The sequence below is a fragment of the Neovison vison genome, chromosome 7, assembly GCF_020171115.1.
Source record: "Neovison vison isolate M4711 chromosome 7, ASM_NN_V1, whole genome shotgun sequence".
Taxonomy (NCBI): domain Eukaryota; kingdom Metazoa; phylum Chordata; class Mammalia; order Carnivora; family Mustelidae; genus Neogale; species Neogale vison.
In genome coordinates this window covers 29,348,014-29,371,483 of record NC_058097.1, presented here as the reverse complement: position 1 = coordinate 29,371,483, position 23,470 = coordinate 29,348,014, and the positions used below count along the sequence as shown (strand labels likewise).

General features: G+C 41.7%; 1 protein-coding gene across 1 annotated transcript in view; it reads left to right on the top strand.

Moving 5' to 3' along the window:
- The window catches only part of FTO (FTO alpha-ketoglutarate dependent dioxygenase), a 373,822-nt gene that overhangs the window by 161,256 nt on the left and 189,096 nt on the right, over window positions 1-23,470 (top strand). The window contains exons 6-7 of the mRNA XM_044256132.1: window positions 4,218-4,361; window positions 10,267-10,386. Coding sequence (XP_044112067.1) covers window positions 4,218-4,361; window positions 10,267-10,386 — 264 coding nt within the window. The remainder of the gene's footprint in view (window positions 1-4,217; window positions 4,362-10,266; window positions 10,387-23,470) is intronic.

The following is a 23,470-nucleotide window of genomic DNA, read 5'->3' as shown; positions in this document are numbered from 1 at the left end:
ATAAAAACAATTAAAATAAGGTAAGGTGACAGGATTATTATTTTATCTTAAAATTTTTAATTTCATGTATTATTATTGTCAGTAATAAAAGAGGGAAAAATATATATATATACACACACATTTTTTTCTAACATGAAAGTTACATTATTATTTCCTTTAAGAGAAGAGATGGAAAAAACCATGCAGTGTTGTAGCCCTCACTTATTTTGTAAATGTCCTTTCCTTCGTACAGGACTAACGGGGTGTGTCTTACCTGTGCCACACAAAATGACTTGCGATTTTCTGTCCACTCAAAATGTGTCAGAAACAGATTGTCTTAGGGAAGTGAGGTTCTGAATTTCATTTTAGTTAGTCAGAAAAGAAATCTATTTAGTTTTTTGGTTACATGTGACTGGATTATATTTGACAGCTCTCAACTTTTATTGGATTTTTTTTTTTTCCTTCTGGTTGGAACAGAAGAAATCTGTTGTTCCAAATATCTTTTTAAAATTTAAATTTTGTGAATTTTATATACCATTATATTTTGAACAGGTAATTACTCAAATGATTCAAAATTCACAAAGTACCCAAGAATAAGTAGTTGGAAGTCTCTTTCTCATAAAGCTGATGAGTTCCTCCTCCTCAAAGGGAACCAGTATTATCATCAGCTTCTTCTTATCCTTTCCATGATAATGTGATACCTATATAAGCAAATATGTGTTTAATTAAAAAATGGGTTTTTTATTTTAAAAGATTTTATTTATTTATTTGACAGAGAGAGATCACAAGTAGGCAGAGAGGCAAGCAGAGAGAGAGGGTTTGATTCCAGGGCCCTGAGACCAGGACCTGAGCTGAAGGCAGAGGCTTAACCAAGTAAGCCACCCAGGCGCCCCTAAAATGTTGTTTATACAAATGGTAGCCTACTCTACTTACCATTCTGCACTTTTGTTTTAGTAAGTCTTGCTGATAACTCCTTATTGGTATGTAATTCAGACCTTGGAGGAGGCAGTGTTTTTTTTTGTTTGTTTTTTTGTTTTTTTCTTTTAGATACGACACCAAAAGCACAGACAACTAAAGACAAGTAGGTAAATTGGACTTCACCAAAGGGAAAAACTGTTAGCTTCAGGGGCCCCTGGGTGGTGTATTGGGTTGGATGTCCAGCTCTTGGTTTTGGCCCAAGTCATGACCTCAGGGTTGTGAGACTGAGCCCTAAGCCAGGCTCTACACTCAGCATGGAGTCTGCTGGAGATTCTCTCTTTCTCCGCCCCCTCCTTCTTTCTCTACAGTAAATAAGGGCACCTGGGTGGCACAGTCGGTTAAGCATCTGAATTTTGGTTTCAGCTCAGGGTGATCTCAGGGTGGTGAGATCAAGCTCCACCTTGGACTCCAAGCTCAGCACTGAGTCTGCTTAAGACTCTGCCCCTCTCCACTGTTCTCTGTCTTTTTCTCTCTCAAATAAGTCAATCTTTGAAAAAAAGTAATAAATCTTAAAAAACAAACAAATCTATTACGCTTCAAAAGGTTCCATCAAGAAAGTGAAAAGAGAACTTGGAGAATGTGAGAAAGTATTTTCCTGTCACTTACGTCACAAGATACTTGTGTTTAGAGTACATAAATAAGTCTTACAACCCAATAATTAAAAAGGTAAATAATCCAGTAGTTTTAAATGGCAAAGGATCTGAATAGTCATCTGCGAGGAAGATCCACAAATGGCCAATAAACACACAGAAAGATGTTGAACATCATTAGTCATCAGGTTAACACAAAGCAAAACCACAGGAAGTTACCACTTCACACACTAGAGGGGCTCTAGTGAGAATCTCAGTAACAAGTATTGGTGAAGAAGCTTCAGAAATTGGAACCCTTCTGCACTGCTGGAGGGAATATAAAAATGGTTCAGCCCCTTTGGGAAACACTGTGACCTTTCCTCAGAATTTTAAACACAGTTACCTCATGACCCAGCAATTCCATACCTGAGAGAGATGAAAACTCGTACACAAACATTCTCAGCAGCTTGACTCCTAGTAGGGCAGAAAATGGGATAATAATGAATGGAAAAGCGAAAGTGGTATACCCATACAATCAAATATTTGGCAGTAAAAGGGAGAGAATTACTGATACATGCTTCACCATGGATGAACCATGAACTATCAGGCTCACTGCAAGAAGCCAGTCGCAAAAGAATTATATGATTTCTTTTTTTTTTTTTTTAAGATTTTATTTATTTATTTGACAGACAGAGATCACAAGTAGGCAGAGAGGCAGGCGGAGAGAGGGGAAGGGAAGCAGGCTCGCCGCCGAGCAGAGAGCCCAATGTGGGGCTCAATCCCAGGACCCCAGGATCATGACCTGAGCCGAAGGCAGAGACTTTAGTCCACTGAGCCACCCAGGCGCCCCATATGATTTCATTTTTAAGAAGGGTCCTGCATAGCCAGACCTGTGGTCGCAGGAAGTAGATCGGTGGTTGTCTGAAAATGGGAAGGTTGGCAGAAAGGGGGCAGCAGGGGACTGCTAAGGGATACCGTTTGTTTTAGGGAGGTGACCAAAATGTTCTAAAATTAACTGTAGCGATGGTTGCGTAACTCTGTGTCTATACTATAAACAATGAAGTGTATGTTTTCATCATGTGAATTTTATGACAAGTGAATTATGTCTCAATAAAGTTGTTACCTGTCCTTGCCAAAAAAAGAAAAAAAAAAAAAGGCCTTATTATAGGTTCTGTGCAATAAATAGAACTCTGAACACCCAGAAAAGAAAGTACCCCTCTCCTCCACACCCCCATTGTTTTTTTGGGGGGGGCGGCCGGGGAGGTGGCTGCAAGTATGGCTCTGCTGTAGTTTATTTAATGAGTCCCCTGTTGATGGGAAATTTAGGTTGTTTCCAGTCTTCTGTAATAAATGGCATTATGATTAGTAAGCTCTTATGTAGGTCATTCAGTACTTGGGCGAGTAAAGGTACCAGTAGAGCATGGTTTCAGATGGAGCATCATTCTAGAAGAGGTTGCCGGAGTGGCTCTGGGACGAAAGTGAGTGGTGTTTCAGCTCCACTCTTTGTCTCTTCTTCATAGCAAATTGGAGCTGCCTGCTGTGCTCCCGGCACTCGGAGATCTTCGTATTAAAATACGTATCAGTCAGGCTTCTGGATTCGGCCCCGTAACTTGGTTTTTCCCAGGCTTAGCCATGACACGTTGCATCAAATGGCGGTAACCATTGAAAGATTTTTTTGTACCAGGGCATTAGCCTTCAAGGTTATTTCTAAGGGAGTCTGTGTAAATTATATATGTTGAAATAGAAGTACTTTAGGGATACATTTTCCTCCCTGGGTCGAAAGGATATTTACAGCTTGCTTTTTATCATTCTAGGAAATCATGTTGTCATCAAAACCAACAGGTGCACACCCCGTCTGCAGCCTTTTCTTTTCTGACATATATCATTCAAAGGAGGAGTTGTCTGTTCGACCTCTGTTTTGCTCCCACAGACAAAGAGAGGGATGAACTAGTTATCTGTGCCCTTGCTAATACCAAGGTACTAAGTTATGCCTTTGAACATGCCTTGAGGGCACGAGCCCCATATTCTCCATTATTTGAAGAACCTGCTCCACCAAGGACTGCAGCTGCTTGGTTTTTTGCAGAAAAGGAAAATGATTCCTTTGCCCTGTGTTTATAACTTCAATTTTTTTCCCCCCCCGCCGTTACTGTGCCATTTTGTGGGCTGTTGAACTGATCACCTTTCTTTCCCATTGTTAGGTTCAGGGCGCTTATAACAAAGTCAATGTCTTTGACTTCTTGGTTCATTAGTTACTCATCCGAAAACTACTTATGAAGTTGTTTTTTTTTTTTTTTTTTACATTTAGGACTTGGTTCTAGATGCCGCTGTATCTGTAGGAAAAAATATGTAATAAATGGTGTGTGTATGTGTATACGTGTGTGTGTGTGTGTGTGTGTGTGTGTTTACCTATACGTGTGTACATGGCTTTAGCCTCAGTGAGCCTAAGGTCTGGTGATATAAGGCCCACATTTAAAAGAAAATCAGCAAGGAGCATGGCCCAAGCGAGGCCACACTGGCCACACAGAGCCCAGGGAGCAGGCTGCTAGAGCAGTTGTTAAGTTGGATGTGGGCTGAACTGTGGGGCCACAGGTGAATGTATGGGGAAAGGACGAATGTGAACATCCCCCGGAAGTGTTGTACCGTAAACTTGGATTTGGCTTACGATCCTGATGGCTGGTTCTGTCTCCGCAGTGCTCTGCTGGAACCTTGGATTATATCTTACAGCGCTGCCAGCTTGCTCTGCAGAATGTCCGCATCGAGGCAGACAGTGGTGATGTTTCTTTGAAATCCTTTGAGCCTGCAGTTCTGAAACAAGGAGAAGAAATCCACAACGAGGTAAGACTTTCAAGAACTGGGAAGCTGCTTGCGAGCTAACGAGTGGATCTGCTATGATTTCCTACGGGTGTGAGCCTGGAAATGCCTCCGTGAGAGACAAAGAGCAGTGTAATTACTCATAAGGACAGCAGTAGCCCAAGCATCTGCATTTTTGTGCCAGTTCTGTAAGCCTCTCTCTCCGCAGGACAAAGCAAAGCGGGCCCATAACGTGGGTGCATGTAGGGCTTGTGTTATAGGAGAGGAACCTGAGACAAGGGTAGCTGAATCTTTTATAATAGGTAGGAAGCATGCCTGACCTTTGCTTCAAGCAAGATAGTGTCTTTATCCTCCAAGGCTGTTCCAATCCCTGCCCTTTGTTCTGGAGGAGAAACTATATCTTCCAAAGGTGTTCACTATGCCAGACCTTCTTGAGATGGAAGGCTGAGCTGGAGGGAAGTCAGTGCCTTGCTCATAAGCCTGGCCCGAAACCCAAGACTCATGAAGAGGTCTTCCCGCAAAGCCCAGTGGGAATCGTGGGTGGAGCCTAAGAGCTAGTGTCGGTGTCTTGCTTGCTGTTTACAGAATAAGGGGCAATTCTGCAGCCCCGTCAGATAGGCAGGATCCCACCAGGAAAGCAGCAGATCCTATCAGTCCTTGGAGATGCCTATCAGGACAGCCACTCTCCTGTTTACTCAGAGGGAAATGGGAGCTATTGAGGACTTTGGAACAGAGGAGAAACGATGTCTGCTTCCACAATATCGTGTAATGTCTTTAAAGAGATATTTAGGAACCTATGAACTGCTCCACACTTTGTGAAACATTGGCATAATCTCCAGAACCAAAGACAAAGGAATTCTGCTTTACTTGCTGCACTCAGGACTGACTTTCTTCCCTTCATTGTGCCTGACAAGTGTCCCATTTTCTCTCCTCTCTGCCCTTGCTGGAGACATTGCTGATAGCTAGAAGTTCAAGAAAGATAAGCATTTATGGGCCTGGTGACCTCCCTGAATGAGACTTGGGAGCAAAGTTATATCTTTCTCCATATTTATAGTAAAGAAATCCTGATCTTAAAATGTAAGTCTTTTCCTGCTCTATAATCCTGGTGATGTTAGGATTCAGGCTCGCAGAATGGGGGTTCTCTCTAACACTCACGTGGGCTCTTCTGGCCCCTGTGCTTCTGGTCTTCTGTGACTGACTTTTGTTAACATCAACCCTTGGGGGCGGTCTGTAACAATCACCTTGTTTATCTACCAGTAGAATATTGTCATCTGAACCCATTAGCCTCAGAAAGTGACTGGCTGCTTTTGATATTGTATACGTTAGCAAAGTGGGATAGAGATAGATCAGAAGCCTTAGCCCCTTGAGACTGGTCTGGGGTTGAAGGGAAAGAGAGATTTGGGATCTAAATAGCGTGCGGGCTCATCCTGTCCAATCCCCCTGATCTTTGATTCTTCAAGGCCATCAAGAATGAATTCCATATGTCAAGGCATATCATTAGATACTAGTCTTTGGCCATACACTCTGGCCTGGGATGGAGCACTGGCATGCTGACTTTCCACCATGTCCCGTGGCTAAAGCAATAGCACACTTGTCCATAATAGTTCCCTCGGGTTCTTTATTGTTTGTTTTCCTCTTTCTTAAAAGCCATGTGCCTTCGCTGCACCACTTACAGGACTAAGCCCTTGGTTTTATGTGCTGCTGGCTTTCAGGCTATCTGGGTGTAGACGTGGCTTGTATTTCCTTAGATGGTTTCTAACCAAGCGATTTGGGAACTTGGGGGAGTAGAACTGAATACCTTCAGTTATTTTTTCCTCATTTAAGATGCTTAGCAAAGATTTTTTTGTCCAGTTGGAAGTAGGATCTTCCTCCATGTTTTTAAATATTCTGTTTTCCTTCTTAAAAATAATTCGGTCTGGTCAGACCTGCATCTTTTTAAAGTCACTTTGAAAGGGACCTTGAAGTGTGGCTCTTTGTACACTGGACAGTAGCATCTCTCCCTGGTCTCACGTCTTTCTCAATGAGATAACTTATGATGACAGCGAGACACGAACCCCAGTGGACCTGTTCACACCTCTCATGAGGGAACTGCGTGAGCTGAGCTGGGGCCACACGAAAAGCCCACCCTAGCGTGGCAGAAGAAAAGGAGGTGACAGTTGCTTCCGTGTAAGAGAATGGAGATGATGTACAATATGTGGTGATGTAGGAACTCAGAAATATGATTCTGAACTTTACTGCTGAATGCCCAAGGTTTCGGGTAGGCAGGTTTCTTCCCCTTCAGACTCTTCTTAATCATCTTTTAGGAGAAAAAAAATGTTTCTTTTCTTTTCTTTTTTTTTTAAAAGATTTTATTTAATTATTTGACAGAGAGACAGATCACAAGTTGGCAGAGAGGCAGGCAGAGAGAGAGGAGGAAGAAGGCTCCCTGCTGAGCAGAGAGCCCGATGTGGGACTTGATCCCAGGATCCTGAGATCATGACCTGAGCCGAAGGCAGAGGCTTAACCCACTGAGCCACCTAGGTGCCCAGAAAAATGTTTCTTGACTGATCTTTTAGACTGTTCCAGGTACAAGTTAGTTACGAGGGTTTTAAGAAATGGTTTTCCGAGTTGGTTATGAAGCTGACACTGTGGACCTATGTTCAGATTTCTCTGATGATTCAGATGGCCCTTCAGGAACCTGCAAGGCCTCCAGACTGTTGATAGCCTTTGGGTAAATACCTGGGGGCATTGCTTACCTTTGTGTTGCATTGGCCCAAAAGATTGAATCGCAGTGAATTTCCTTTAACAGCACGTCCAAAATCTGGGAGTTTGGTTCGTGAGCATCATGAACTCCGAGAGAATCTCGAGAGGGTTCCTGTGTGTTGTCTCCCCAAGGCTCGCATCTTTGGGGGTCTGCATCCCCCGTGGCGTGTCCTTGGCCTCAAGTCAGCCACAGCCCTCCTGATGGCTGTCTCTTATTTCTGATCTGATAGTTATGAGCTTCCCGGGGGCGCCGGACCCTGGAGAAGGGACGGAGACCCTACTGCTGTCATGCTTAGAACTTTATCTTTTCCTTTCTGAGCCCCACAGTTTAGGGGAAAAAAATAACTTCTTTTGCTTATTATTATTATTATTAATTATTATTTTGTAACTCAAACTCCAAATCAAGGGGCTGGAAATCTTTTTTGCTTCCTTATTACTTTTACGAAAGCAGCCAACGGCTTCTCTTGGCAGTGGGGGACGTGGTTGAGGGTGATATTTGCTTCAAATCCTGCTGTGTTTTTTGCCGACGACACTGAGACAAAAAAGTCAGGTTCTAGAGTTAAATAAGATGCATGCCAGTGGATATGCTGCCCAGAAAGATTGTCATCTCCTGGGCAGTACTTCAGCTCATGAATAAACCTCCCCTGGGAGCAAGTCCTCAGTGTTGAACTTTACCGACTGGCCTCGGTGGGAGGGGGGTGGGCAAGAATTGACATGGATGTTAAAACTTTTCCTGCTAAGAAAATCTTATCAGATTGTGAGATCCCTGGGGACAAGTTCTAGGCCTCATGGCCTCGCTCAGTTTGCTTTCCTAGCCTCTAGCAAGTGCCAGCATATAGTAGGCTGTTCACTATTAGCTCACTGATCCTCACCCCAAAACTCTTTGTGGTTGCGACGTAATGATCCTTACAGGCGATGACCCCTCCCCCCCTTGGTAACGGAGCCCTTGTTCTTCCTCATGGCACCATCTGCTTCAAACAACAGCTGGGCATCTGAGGAGGAAGACGAAATCAAGATTTATTAAAATGGACAGGGTCTTTCTTTCCTTTCTTGGCTGATAGCAGACTCTCTACGTATACCCTCTCCTGCCTTCTGAGTTTTAATTTACCAAAATCTAGACTTGGGTGTACGCTGATAGGTTGAATGTAACTAGTTACGTAGGATAATCGATTTTCTTTCCCGGGACCCCACGGTAGCCGAGCCTTACATGTTTTGTCCCTATCAAAATAAATAACCAGCCCCAGAATAGGAAGACCTTTTAAAATCTTTTCACCTCTCTCTGATATAGGGTGTGATGACATGCTCATGGGCTGTTCCTGTAGCGTGAACACACTTCATGCAAAGTCTCTTAAAAATAACTCGTCTCTTAATAATGTTGTCAAACCTGTATCTTCAGAGAAGTTGAACTACACTTGTATTCGCTTTCCCTTCAAAGCACTCAAGTTTACTTCTGTTAACAGCTGTCTCTTAATACCACAGATAAGGTTCAGCAACTATTGTCTTAATATTGTCTACATTCCTTTTTTTTTTTTTTTTTGTTTAAACAGCTTTAACTGAAATCAGTTCTACATATCAAACAAACATTGAGTTAATGTAAACTGAAACCCTTTCATATGACTGGGTGTTCTCGGGTTAGTTGTTTGAGTCATTTTCACCATTGTTAAATCTTCACAAGTTGCTTTTGTTTGCCTCATGAAAGTTCAATATGGATAAACACAAAAATTCTTTGTGGTAACAGGTAAAGATTATAATAGTTTGTCTATATAGGGAACATGATTACCTTAGCAAAGCCAGACAACCCAACATTAAGCTGTGAAAGCTCTCCACTTCTTTAGACGGCAGAGGTAAAAAGAGTTTGGGGGGAATAAAAAGAGTTGTAGTTTGACAGTAAAATTTGATTTTTTTCAAGTTGAAGATGAGCTTTTGAAGATATGGAAAGTGGATAGAAAATAGTTTCTTTCCCTTCCAGAGCTTTACTCAGCCTCTCATCTACATGCATAGGGATCATTTCAGTTGCAACAGAGAAAACTCAGCCTGACTTGGCTTAAGTAGAAAAAGCTTCAGGAATAGCTTGATCAAGAGCCAGGTGACATCACCAGTACCTGTTTTTGTTGTTGTTGTTGTTGTTGTTGTTGTTTTTGTAGTTACTTCCTACTTTGTTGTCTCCATTTTCCCCTGTTTGGTGGTGAAATGGTTGTAGAATTCTCTTTCTGAATCTTCTCAGTCTTCAGACTTACTGTGATTGAACATACGGTGATTACCCCCAGACCTGATTCTGTGACTAGAAATGTGGTGGGCTGATTGGCTGACATTGGGGTGGGCCACCCTTGGTATTGGGGCCAGAGCTCTCCCCAGACCACATGGACTGGGACTGGGGAAGGGGGTCAGTTACCAAATGAAGAGTGGGGTTTTGCTAGAATAGAAGGAGGAATGCTAAGGTAGCAAGTAATAATCATAATAATAACCATAGTAGGTTCATAGGAAGGAAAAGCAATTATTAATGTCTTTGTTGTTCTTTCTACCTGTTGTCATGTGCCTTGAGTTGAAAAGTACCAGTTTGAATGGCTGTAGCTTTAATACACACCCCCACAATTAACTCTCTATTATTTCATTATAAGAGCTGGGATTCTCACCAGCTCCTCCTGGCCCATGGTAAATTCTTTATTGATTTTAAATCTAAGAAACTTGAAATTGATACCTTTTAATATGTGTCTGTGTTTTGCTCTAAAATACTAGTCTTTAATAAAGATGTTTAATAAAAAACAATCTTGATTATATCTTCCCAGTCATACACAGGGCAGGCTGCTGTATATTTTAGGATCTTAGTATTTGTGTTTTGTTTTGCTTTTTTTGGTAAAATTCATTTTAATTAATTTTTTTTCAGGATTTGTTGACAAACATACAGTTTCCTCACGTCTGACTAATAAATGCGATGGAAAACCCCTCCCCAAACCCCAGCAGTATTATCTTGCTAAGAAGACCTCAGTTTTGAGACTCTTTTCTTGGCTCTGCAGAAACGCTCTGGAGACTCCAGGTTTTACTGGAAGCTGTCTAGGCTGAGCTTTTCTCACCTTTTCTCACCCTGTGGCAATTAAGTGACCAGAGGAGAATCGAGGGATGACATTATTGTCCTTGATTGTCTCTCACGAGGGCATTATAACAACAGCCTTCTCCTTATGGTCCCCAGGTCGAGTTCGAATGGCTGAGACAGTATTGGTTTCAAGGAAATCGATACAGAAAATGCACTGATTGGTGGTGTCAACCTATGGCTCAACTGGAAGAACTGTGGAAGAAGATGGAAGGTGTGGTAAGTACATGAGGTCCGGGGCCATGTTTTCTGGGATGTTCTACTGTGTAACTCTTTAGCTACCTAATTTGCATAGGCAAATACATAATTCATATTCTAAACTACTGAGTCAGGTAACTCTTGGTAAGGAACAGGCCCAGTTTTGTCCGTATAAGGTCATTTTAGTTCAGTGAGTGTTTTATCGGGTATTTCCAACATACAAGGCGCCATGTTGGAACATGTGCTAGGAAGTGCCATGGAGGGAACAACACTGCAGATAGAAGATCTGAAATTCATTTGCATTTTCAGACTCACCAGGCACCGTTCTAAGGGTTTTCCCGTACTAACTTTTGAAATTGATACAACAGCTCTACAAAGTGTAGAAACCCTTATGAGTCTTAATTTATAGATGTGAAAACTGAGACATTGAGATATTAAGTGCCTCGCCCAAGGTCACAGAGTAAAGTGACTGAGTAAGATGGAGACCCAGGCAGTCTGGCTCTGTGGCTTGTGCTCTTAACCGCTACATTCATTTAACAAGGAGAGAGACATGAATGTAGCCAGGTGTTATATTAGCTAAAATGAAAGCCTGTAATAGAGATTAAAAGAAAAAAAAAAATCACAGACCAGAAGAGGGAGTATTAAATTCAGAGCACTGGACCTGGACTGTTGTGAAACAGCAGATGTGGCTTTTTGGGGACTTTGGATGGGGAGGAGTAGGGTCAGATAGGACATTGGGAGAGGAACATTGGGCTCCAGGAAGTACACTAAATAAGACTGCATGTGAGGAAGGACAGACAGCCCACCCAGAGCAAGGAGTCAGGGGATGTAGTTGGAAATGTAGCCGGAAGGCGGGTTGAGGCCACTTGCAAGTTTTGAATTAAGTCTTAATTTAAATAATAGTAATAATAGCAGACTCTTATGTGATACTTATGAAGTACCAGGCACTGTTCCGAATGTTTTATGTATAACTTATTTAACTTTTATGACAACCCCATAAAGTAAGTCTGATGGTTCTCTATTTCATAAACCGGGAGACTGAACCCCAAAAGGTTTACATAATTTCCTCAAGATCATACAGCCCTTGAAGTGAGGGAACTGGGATTTGAACTCAGGAAGGCTGGCTCGAGGGTCATGCCCTCCACTTCGTCGCCATCCTGCCTCCAAACCATTGACTTTGGAACATAGTAGAGAAGTGATAAAAACCTGCCAAACTTGAGACATGGTACCCCTGCACAGACTGGGAAGTGTGCTGAGAACAGTGAGCTGGTGTGCAGAAATGCGTAGCTGGTGCTCACCTCTATTTTAGAATAATGAAAATATCAAGTCACAGCCCAGAAGGAGTCTTCATTTGAAAGTCTAGGTCAGAATCCAGAAGTCCTTGTTTTCCAGACCTCTCCTCAGATCTTTAAATCATGCCTTTTCACGGATATATGTCTGAGGAAGGAATGTTATCATTCTCCTTTTCTTGTACTAACAGTATCACAAAAATGGATTTCTTCAAGACCAGAGTCCCAGTAGAGAACTGAGCATTGTAAAACCGAGTTGGAGGTAATGAAAAGTCCATGCCTTAATCTCCTTAGTTAGTTCTGTTCCTAAAATTCGCCTGTGTGGAGTATGCTTCATTTTTATGGGATGTATATATGAAGGCGGCTTCAGTTTCAGGGAATTTTTTACTATGCTATTCTGGTTTTGTCCATTCACATAAGAGTTAGAAGGACCTCTTTATTTGCCAGACATGGATTCTAAGAAAGACATCAGGTTGACTTTGGGATTGTAATTTGACAGTTCCACAGTTTAGAAAATTCAAATTGGCAAATAAATAAGAAAGGAACTCATTGATTTTTGTAAAAACAAATAAACAAACAAACAAAAAAACCAACTGAAAAGAAACTTTGTGTCGCTTCTGTTCAAGGTTTTGTTTTTTTTTTTTTCTTCTTCTTCTAAAGCGTAGTCTTCGGTATTGTGAACTTCCTGATTCTATTCGTTATGAATTCATTTAAAAGCTTTAGTTATAATTTTTTTTTTTGAATCAGGCCAGGGCACATTAGTTAGGTGGAATATTTCCTGGTTCCTTCATGACGCTTGTGTAAAAAATACCAAGAAGAAGAGCAGACTTGGGAACACTCCAGAGCGAGTTTCCTTGCCGTTGGAGTGGCATTACTGAATGTTCTGAGTGGAATCAATGGCCCCAGTGTCTCTCCTCATCCAGCCTCAGGGTGATCGTTATCAGCAGAGTGAAGATTTGGGCCAAGATAAAAGGGATGATACTTCTAAATTAAATTTAAGCATGGCTTCAAGCCTCTCTGAATGACTTTTAACAAATTCATAATAATTCATTTCTGCTATTGGAAGAGACAGAAGATAACAATCACTGGGAAAGTCTATGGTTCTGTGGCTCTGTTAGAGTGCGGCCATCTGGTATCTGTGTGCTGGGGGGAGGGTGTGTTGGGGGAGCTGGCACCCGCCGCCTTGATTTCCTCCTGCGGACCAGCCCACCTCGCATGTTTGCAGTTGCAAGCAGTAGGGGGCAATGTTGAGCCACCAGTGGGAGGCCTCAAGATGCTGGCCTTTCAGGAAAATGCATATAAATGTACCATTAACTGTCAAGAATTATCCCTGTTGCTTCAAGTTAGCTGTAATCTCCAAGATTCCATAACACAGGAAATCAGTTGTGGGTTAACAAATTCAACAGCAATTTAACATAAAAAGTGCAGTATTTGGTGCACATTTGGATTCTATAGAATTAGACTAATCTGAACAGCATTTCTGAACGTACTCGCTTTGCTTCCGGGGAATATATTACTCAAAATTATTATCCTTTTGGACAAATGATTCTTCTTTATCTCTGTGCTTCCCCCCCCCCCAAACTGTAAAACCATGTGTGTGTTGTGGAAAGACTTCTCTAATTAATGTATTTTGTGTTTTGCACCGTATGGTTGATCACTTGTTGGTGAAAACAAAACAAAACAAATCTCGGGCGATATGTACATTACTTTTCACCTTTTGCTTTTCAGTACAGCAACCTCTGACTGGCCCTGGTATCAGGGAAGAGACTGGTGGTATGATTTCTGTCCATCTCGGTGTTTTTTTTTTTTTTTTCCACTTTGCGGTTGGAAGGTGTAGTCTCCGGTTGGATACAGAAGAATGGAAAATGAGCTTTGAAATCACATTTCTTCCCTTAATGGTAATTGCTTCTTCACATGTCATAACCAGTTACATATTTCAGAAAGTTCAGTCCACTGCTTCTAAAACTCCTCTAGCCATTACTTCCCATTCTCTGTTCCAGCAAGCACTGTCCTTATCACACTGTTTTTTCTCGCCACTTCTCTCCCCTCCCCATCCTGCCCACCCCAGGACAGTTTTACTCCCCGCTTGCTCTTGTGATGTAAATGTTAAACCTTATATTTGAATGGCATTCTGATAAAATATCACATTTTCCCTGAATATTACCTCATGACTTTGTGAGCCATGAAGCCCAAAGCTGCACAGCCCTTTCACATAACCCAAGAATGTAGCCTTGCCTTTTCCTCTCATCTTTGCTCTCTGTTCAGGATGGTGGTATAACCCTGGAACGCTATTCAGATATTTGTATTTTATTTTAGTTTCTTAAACCAACCCAGCACCTCGCAGCCAAGATTAGTGTATTATGAGGCGACTCTTCAGGATAAGAGAGAGTTACCATTTGAAAGACACTGTACAAGCTTGGCTTTCTGGGTAAAGAGAAGTATGAAAAGCCGAAGTCTCCTGTGAGGTGAGGAAGTCTTGCTGTAGCCAGAGATTCAACGGATAGGCCATTTGTCTCTCAGGGTCTGGTATCGCACTTTGCAAAACTGACATTTATTTTACCTATAAAAATGTTTTAACACCATCAAATTCACAATGATACGGAAAAGAATACTGCGTGTGATAGCCTCTAAATTGATGACATTTATTCATTTCCCTTTGACCTTAAAAAACAAAAGGTCAATTTAGTATAATCCAGTGGAAATATTCTAAAATAGTTTCCAGAGTAAACATTTTCAGGAGTACGGATGATTGATATACTGGAGAGAGATTACTTCATGCCCTTTTTTTTTTTTTTTTTTTTTAAGTGTCTGTTTCTTTTAGAAGAGAAGAGTAGAATCCTGATCATTTTGAATGTTTTGAATTGCATTTCCTGTCCTGACAGTTCTTCATGCTGGGGTAACAGTGCATCTGTGTGGCTGTTGGCCTTCCTAACCTTTATTGACTTTAGTGGGAAGGAGCCAAGACCAGATCATTTTAATGTATCCGTTTTGAAACAACGTTAAAACACAACATATAATTACGCTAGGTAAGCTCTAGGTTGCATTGAATTCTATCCATTTACTTTACGGTTTGGCACAGGAGAGCAGAGAGACCTGGAAAAACGAGTAGGTGTTTTATTTCATTCTGTGACCAGTTTCTCATTGTTAAAAGTTTTAAGAGAGAAATGTACTTAGGAATGTCAAGGTTGTCCTTTACAAGTTGGTCCTAATAGTTTAATTTCGAGATGCGTTCCTGCATTTTCCCTTGTCATTTTGGCCTGTGTAAATCATCTGGGAGAGCTCATGCCAGGGGCCTGCCCACTGCTGTCTGCTGGAGCCTCTCCTCCGGCAGGTGACCCAGTCCGAGGCAAGGATGGAGGCAGGGATAGGGCGGAGGGGCGGTTTGTTTGTTTTCGGAGAGATTAACGAAGCTCTCATCTCAATGCTTTAGATTAAATTCTTTGTAACTGAATAGAGGAACAAGGCTGCTTTTTCATACACTGAAATATATACTCAGTATCTCCGCATTGGCTATTCTTTTACTGTTCAGTTAGCTAAGTTCATTTTAAGCTTTCTTACAGGATTAAAGCTTTTGGGGGGTATGAGGAAGAAAAGGATATAAATATTAATTTTCTGCTTATGTTAATTGTGAAGTCACCAACTTATATATGTGTGTATAAATATGTGTGTGTATATAAATACATCCCCTTTAGTGTTCACGTATGATACTGAATTATATTTGCAAACATGTAATCCCCTCTTCCATTTTTCAGTATTAGCATCACTGATACGAGAGCAGAATACATTATAGTAATTTAAGATTTGTTGTGAGATGTCTGTTGGTTAAGTTCCCTTCTCCTTTTGATGGCTACAGTGCTGAGTGGCTCAGGATAAGCACAGATTGGAGGCAGGTAAACAGTTACAAACACCCAATAATTCAGATTATGTACACAGACGCTGAGTTTGGGGACCTCTGTATTTAGCTTTGGAAATTTGCGGGGGTGGAGGAAAAAAGTCACTTTTCAGCTCTAGTGGCTGAAAATCCTTGGCTCACGTTTTTGTTATCTTAAACGTGTTCACTGAAGGTTAGTGCTTTCCACTCTTCTCCCGCCTCAGCCCCCCACCGCCATTCCCCATAGCCGCATTGTTCTATTAAGAGTAAAATATCTGAGGGGAAATTATACATGTAATTTAGCAATGAATTTCTAACAAGTTTTGGTTCCTTCTTTGATTGCCTTCTGGATTTCTCTCAGAGTTTTCCAGGTTTTTTTCCCCTTAGTCGCTGCAGACTTAGTAATGAATTAAAAAAAAAAAAAAGAAAGAAAAGAAAGCATTGTGTATCCTGTCTTTTTGGGAAAAAAAAAATTTACAATTCCAAGAGAATTCGGGCTTAAGCTTGAGAAACAGAATGTGCATCGAAAGCACAAAGGACTATGTTTATGATTCTCTTTGAAGTGTTTTTGCAACTGGATAAGGAAAATTTTAGAAACCGTCTGATAGTGTTCAGGGTAAATACTTAAACCCCTTTAGAGAATTTCACACACAGATACTGTGCAGCAGAAAAAAGGGATACTTATGTTTCTTAAAGCTGCTACAGCCTACAGCTTTGTACTTAAAGACAGAGGTGTTGAATAGAATTCTACTGAGGATACATCCAGTGACAATATCTCCAGGAACATCAGAGCAAACCAGTGGGTAGGACTTTCCGTTTTTAACCCTTGCGTGAGCTGTAGGAAAGTTGAGGTTTATTGGTACCAAGTACTAGAATGTGTCTGTTACATCCCAGGAATGTTAAGAGGGATCATTCAGGTGCCTCTGCTCTGCACACACGAGGAACAAGTCTAAAGAAGCCAAAAACAGTGAGGCAGAGTGATGGGAGCTGGGAAGTGCCAAGGACAAACCTTGCCATCTCTCTTAACTCTTAACCTCAAAAAAACAGCCACATTTCTCTTTCATCCTTGATTCCGTAGTCTTTAGGTACATTTTGCTAGCCTTTGTTAGATACATATACACACACAACATGCACACACACACACACACACACACACACACACAGGGGCACACGTGTACATTTCACACATGTTCTATTTTTCTTTTCAAAGAGACAGATTTGGTTGTTTTAAATAATTTTAACCATACCAGATTTCAGATTGATGCAAAGGTGTGAAGATTCTGCTACTCTCCCCCAGGGGTGCTCTTATAGCCTTGGCTGCTGGCATTTCTTTTGGATTCCTTTGACTAGCCGACCATCATAGCATTTCAGATGTGCATCAGAACCTCGGGTGCCAGATTGGGGTGTCAGTAATTTCCATTTTTTTTTTTCCTGGAAAAGTTACAGCCTTAAACAATTATATACCTTATTTCCTCTAGTCCTTTGGAGGGTGGCTGAGGTAGGGAGTGGGGCAGTAAATTCAACTCCAGTCTGTCATTTATCTTATGAGAAAGACCTTTGAGTTATTCTAGAAGAGTCTCCGTCTAGAAGAATGAAGTTATATTAAAAAAAAAATCAGGGGCGCCTGGGTGGCTCAGTGGGTTAAAGCCTCTGCCTTCAGCTCAGGTCATGATCCCAGGGTTCTGGGATCAAGCCCCACATGGGGGTCTCTGCTCCGTGGAGAGCCTGCTTCCTCCTCTCTCTCTGCCTACTTGTGATCTCTCTCTGTCAAATAATAATAAATAAATATATTTATTAATAAATATTAATAAAAAATAAATAAATGAAATGTTTAAAAAAAAATCGGCAGGCCTACAGTTTTGAAAGGAAATCAAGATTTCCAAAGGATATGTGCCAGTTGTTGGGAACATTATCAAGATTATAGGATCTTTTTGGGGTGGGGGGTGGGAAGTTGGGGGAACCAGGTGGTGGATATTAGAGAGGGCACGGATTGCATGGAGCACTGGGTGTGGTGCAAAAACAATAAATACTGTTATGCTGAAAAATATTAATTAATTAAAAAAAAAAAAGATTATAGGATCTTTTTGCCCCAAGTTGGTTAATGAATGGTCCCTAAGACTGTTACCTTCTGAAGAAAATTGTTACAATGATTGAATGAAAAGGACATAACATGTAAAATACTGTACACACACAAGGCATCAGCATCACTGATTTTATTTTTTTTAAGGATCTTATTTATTTATTAGAGCACGAGCTGGGGGAGGGGCAGAGGGAGAGGGAGAAACAGACTCCCCATTGAGCATGGAGCCCAACATGGGGTTCGATCCCAGGATCCTAAGACCTGAGCCGAAGGCAGATGTTTAACTGAGCCATCCAGGAGCCCCACCACTAGTGATTTTAAAAGGAATGTAGACAGTCCTCTGTTAGGGGCCCTTACTTAGAGTCATTTGACTGAATCCCCCTTAGTGACATCATCCCTCCCCATTTTTCATTTCCCTTCCTCCAGAACTGGGATCAGTCCTGGAGCTAGAGGGACTCAATAAATTGGAGCCCAGTGCTACTCTGGTAATGTTTCTGCCCCACTGTGGGCTAAATATTTTGGGAAGCTGGGCTGGGAATCTTTCCATATTTTGCAAAAATGTCTCTATGGAGAAATGTGCTCCCAGTGCCAAAATCTGACTTACCAGAGAGCACTGGGAACACATTAAGTCGGCTCTTCCGTGCATTAAGGGTAACATAACCATGATCCTGCTCCCTTTTCATTGACATCTGCAAAAGAATGATCTTTTTTTAAACTAAGGGAAACTTGATATGTTGCCTTTTCAGTATTCCTGAAAGTATCTCTGTGATCGTTTGTAGATGATGTTTTTAACGCCATCTTTTCCCCTAACACGTAAATTATGATTGACTTTTTTTGTATTTCCTCTGCATGACCTCAGCCCATCTGGAACCACCTGTGACGATCTCATTTGTAAATTTTTCCTTGATGTGTCTAGAAATCTCAGATAACCTCCAACTTGTTTTTGATTGATTGACAAAATTAGCCTTTAAATAAGTCTGGAGTTCTATGGCAGTACTCAAAATTAATTTCTGCTGTTTCAGACATATCTGCTTTAGTTATGAAAACGTGGAACAGGTGGTAAATTGATCATATATATATATATATATATATATATCCCTTTACTTAAATATTACTAATTTAAATGAGCAATAATGAAATACCCAGAATAATGCATCAGATCTTTAACAGATGTTGGGGGATCAAGAGGGCTTGTATTTTATTTAACGTCATAAACTTTTCATGTAGTTAACAGTGAATTTTTTAACGGATGGAAGTGGTGGGATATTCCAATGCCTGTAATAAATTAATATTACCTATTAATATCATCTGGGTACTGGGGTCTGATGTCTTGGAGACCTGAATAGTGGTTGGGCAAGGTAGGCCATGTTTAGCTATTTAGTCATAATATCTCAAATTTAACATATCTCAAACCAAACTCTTGATTCCCATCATCTCCAAGTCTTTCTCCCAGGATCACAGAGTTCAGTAATCTGTGCTGTCTAGTTACTCAGCCTATAATCTTGGAGTTGTCTTGATTTATCCCTTGATTTATCAGTGAATCCTGTTAACTCTGTTTTCAAAATATTCATGGTCTGGCCACCCTTCACCACCACCCCCCCGCCCCCCACCCCCCCCACCCCCCCACCCCCCCACCCCCCCCCACCCCCCGTGTTATCACTTTGGTAAGAACCACCATCATTTGTCTAAATAGCCTCCCTCCTCCTCCCACCCTGTTTCCATCCCTGTGAGAGTGTTCTTTATTTTTTAAAAGATTTTATTTATTTATTTGTCAGAGAGAGAGAGAGAGCGAGCATGGGCACAAGCACGGGGAGCGGTGGGAGAAGGAGAAGCAGGCTCCCCCTTGAGCAGGGAGCCTGATGCAGGACTCGATCCCAGGACCCTGGGATCCTGACCTGAGTGGAAGGCTGATGCTTAACTGACTGAGCCACCCAGGCGTCCCCAGAGAGTCTTCCTTTAAAAATACAAGTCTGGGGGCGCCTAGGTAGCTCAGTCAGTTAAGCCTCTGCTTTCCACTCAGGTCAGGATCTCAGGGTCCTGGGATCAAGCCCCACATCGGGCTCTCTGCTCATCAGGAAGCCTGCTTCCCCCCCTCTCTCTGCCTGCCTCTCTGCCTACTTGTGATCTCTCTCTTTCTCTCTCTCTCTCTCTGCAAATAAATAAATAAAATATTGGGGAAAAAATACAAGTCTGGTATTTCATGCCCCAGCCCAAACTTGTCATCATCCCACTTCCTTGCAACGAGCCTAGAGCACTACAGGGTCTGTCCATCCCCCCCACCCCTGAACATTATTTCTCCTCCCTCCCAGTCCCCCACTCACCCTTCTACTGTCTTTAGAACACTCTCCGCTTCCTCCTGCCTCATAGACTTGGCATTTGTCGTCACCTCCTTCTAGAATATTCTTCCCTCTGTTAATTTGCATGACTCCTTGCATCACTTCATCAGGTCCCACTGCTCATGTCAGTCCTTGGAGAGAGTTTCTTATGACAGCGAGTGCCTTGCCCTGTTCTACTTTGCTTCCTGTTGCTCTCCGCCGTCCGTCACATTGACTGTCTGCCTCTACTGAATATAGTCCCGGTGAGAGCCGGACTTTGTCTCATTCCCTGTCATTTCCCAGCTTCTCGAACAGTGTCTGGAACGTAGTAGGTACTTGACGCGTCCTTGTTGAAGAAATGAATTGAGGTGAGGTCAGCATCCTGGACCCACCCTCGTTAGGGCAGCATGGCCTTTAATAAATTCTTTTTAACTCTCCGTTTCCCAAAAATGTCAGGTCCTGCTTAACAGTAGTACTGTAGGGTTAGTTTTATTTTTTAAACAAATATAACCCTCCCAACGGTTTCCCCAAACTCCTTTAACATTTAAAAAATAATAATATCGAGAGAGCACAGAGGATGCCTGAAAAGGTCCTGTTTTATGCCTCTGGCGTTTACACTGAGAAGATGGAACAGTCACTGGCAAGCAACTTATGCAAATAGGAAAAAAAATTTTTTTTTAAATGTGAGCCAGAAGCAGCTTATTAGCAGCAGTGCTGCTGAAACTTAGAACCGTGGTGTTCTGTCTCATCTGTTGGCATTCTTCAGATTTTAGATTCTCCTGTACTTGGAAAACTTCATAGAGTAAAATTGTCAAGAAATTAATGAGTTCCCCAACAAAGCTTGGTTGAACTTTTTATTCCTAATTTCCGGAAGTTATATAGGGAAAGCAGTGTAGACTGGACAGGTTTTGGGCACAGAACGAGGGGAAATCTCTGAGGAGTAAACTGACTTCCGCTAGACAAGCTGAAAACTGATTAAAATATTTATCATCCTTTGGGTATGCAATAGCTTTTGATGATGGAAGGCATATTAATATTCATCTTTGCTGCTTGTCTACACTTCAGACAGATCCCAGGAAAGGATGTTCAGATGACCAGTTTTCTTTCCTCACCAGGAGTCCTTGAGCCCCAGTACAGCTCAGAACCAAGAAATGCCTTGTGATGTGATTGAGCTTTTCCTCTGGGGGCTGGGGCTGGGGGAATACAAACCAGGAGAGACCTCTGGGCTGGAAAGCTTTAAAGGATTACTGCTTTCTCACAGGAAGTCTTTTGCTAGAACAAAGGGAAAAGTTTGGTTGTAATTTTATGAGCTGCAGAACTGCTCTTGCTGAGTCCACGAGGCGCCCTGGCTCCTTGAGTGAAATGGGGGGAACGAGACCTTACAAAGGTTTTGGTGTACAGACCACAGGAGGCTGAAGATTCCCCCACTCCTTTCCCCTACATTTGTTAAGGAAGAAGGAGAGAAACGGTAATGTTCGCTACTGACCCCAAGGTCTTTTGACTGGTTGTTCTGGAATGTTCCATCTCTCTTTTTTGTCTTGAGACAGAGCAAATATATATGGTGTCCTTATATATAAGGAACACAAGGTGGCCTGCTGGGGTTCTCAGGATCTGTCTCTAAAATGTTTTTTTGTTTTGTTTTGTTTTCCTTTGGTGGGAAAAGGATTCTGGCTTAATTAGTTTAGTTAGCTAGGCAGGGTTGTTTTCTGTCTAGATTAGAATAGCCTTGATTACATTTTTTTTTTTTTCCTGCGCAAATCCTTTATTAAAGCAACAATCAAAATACAGGATCCTTGATTACATTTTGCTGGGGAGGGCACCAAATACGAGCTCTGGAAGAAACTGACCTCTTTATTGAGTGGTCTGCAAAACCTGAAAATTGAATAGAATAGTCTCATAAAAAAGACTATTGTGTTAAGACACTTAGTTTCTGTCTTCTAAATCTGAAACATTAACATCTACCCCTTTCACATTTTTTTATAATTACACACTGAGGTCTTTTTATGGAATATACCTTAAAAGAAAATTGGGACCGTAATGATATTTGCAACCTATTTTAATAGAGTGGCATCAGAAAAGAAATATACATTCTTCATTCTAGTCATTTCCTCATTCATGTGCTCTACTTTGTGCAGATAAGTGTGAAGTTCTGCAAAAAGCCAGGACTTCTGTCTCCCAGGTTGATAAGGCACAAGGCAGTAAGTAATTCAGAGGAAGAAAAATCAAAGGGGAGAGTGGATTCTGACATAGGCCTTTGGGAATACAACGGATTTTGATAGATGGAGATGGGTGGAGGATATTCAGAGATGCTAGAAGCCGAGACATCGTAGTGGAAAAACACAAAATCCGCTCGCAAACTTGATTAGACTGGATGGAGTGTGGTTTGTGTGAGTCCAGTAGTGAGAGATAAGATTAGGAAGATTAGCAAGGACCCTTTTCTAATGCATTTCTTTGCAAGGTACAGTGCTTTTACCCCTTAATGACTGCAGGGCTTTCAGAGTCATGGAAAGCCAAGCGCTAATCGAGCACAAGTAAAAAGAAAATGAAATCTTTCTTACCATCTTGCATTGGCAAAGGGGAGACAAATCAAAAATCTGTTAATTGCCCTAAATTGAAGGCAGATTTGCATCCCCAATACGGCAAATAAGCAACGCTGTCCATTTGCAGAAGGAGAACTACAAATGACTTGATATATTTTCCTACCAAGGTCTTTTTTTTTTTTTCCCCCTGACAAACTGAATACCACCCTAATAATTTTGGATTTCGGTCAGAGGCAGGTCTTTCCATGTGTGAACCATTTCCGATTCTCTTTCTTGTTTAGGTCTTTTCTCTCTCTCTCTTTTTTGATATGGGAATTGAGGTCCGAATTAAGTGATGTCTCCCATGCTTCTTGGAGAGGGGACAGTTCTGAGGACTTATGTACTTGCATAAAGTATTTTGAAATTACAGCCAAAGTGTCATTCATGACTTGTTTGATTTGGTTCGGGATAGCGGGTTTGGTAGCCTATCATTTCCGCTGCTGAAATTGAGTGGTTTCTTTCCCGCACATACCTCCCCATTCTTTGGTGAATGGCTCCACGTTTGTGCTTGGCCACCCCGTGCTGCCCCGTGTTTGCCGTCCCGTTTTGCCTTGTCTGTCACACCGCTTGGAAGACCGAGTCACTGTTCACAGTGTAAATAGTGGCAGTTCACTCTGGGCTCTCTCCCACCTTGATGGATCGATTTCTGCTCAATACGCCTTCTTTTTCCTCCACGGGATGTTAAAATTTCCCAGTGACTTTTTTTGTTTTTATTTTATTTTATTTTTATTTCGCTTTACTACTTTTTAAGGCACAAGGCATTAATTCTTGAGTGACTGATAACTCCGTGACTTGGTTCTTCAGACACTGGGCTTCTGCAGGATTGTCTTAGCTTTGATTCTGCTCAGGAAGCCAAGGTCTGAAGCGAATTTAGAGGCCACCATCTCTCCTTACGTATTGGTGAGATAAAGAAGCCACATGATTGGGGCTACCATTTCATTTGACTAGAGAGCTGTCTGAGAGTCGTACCC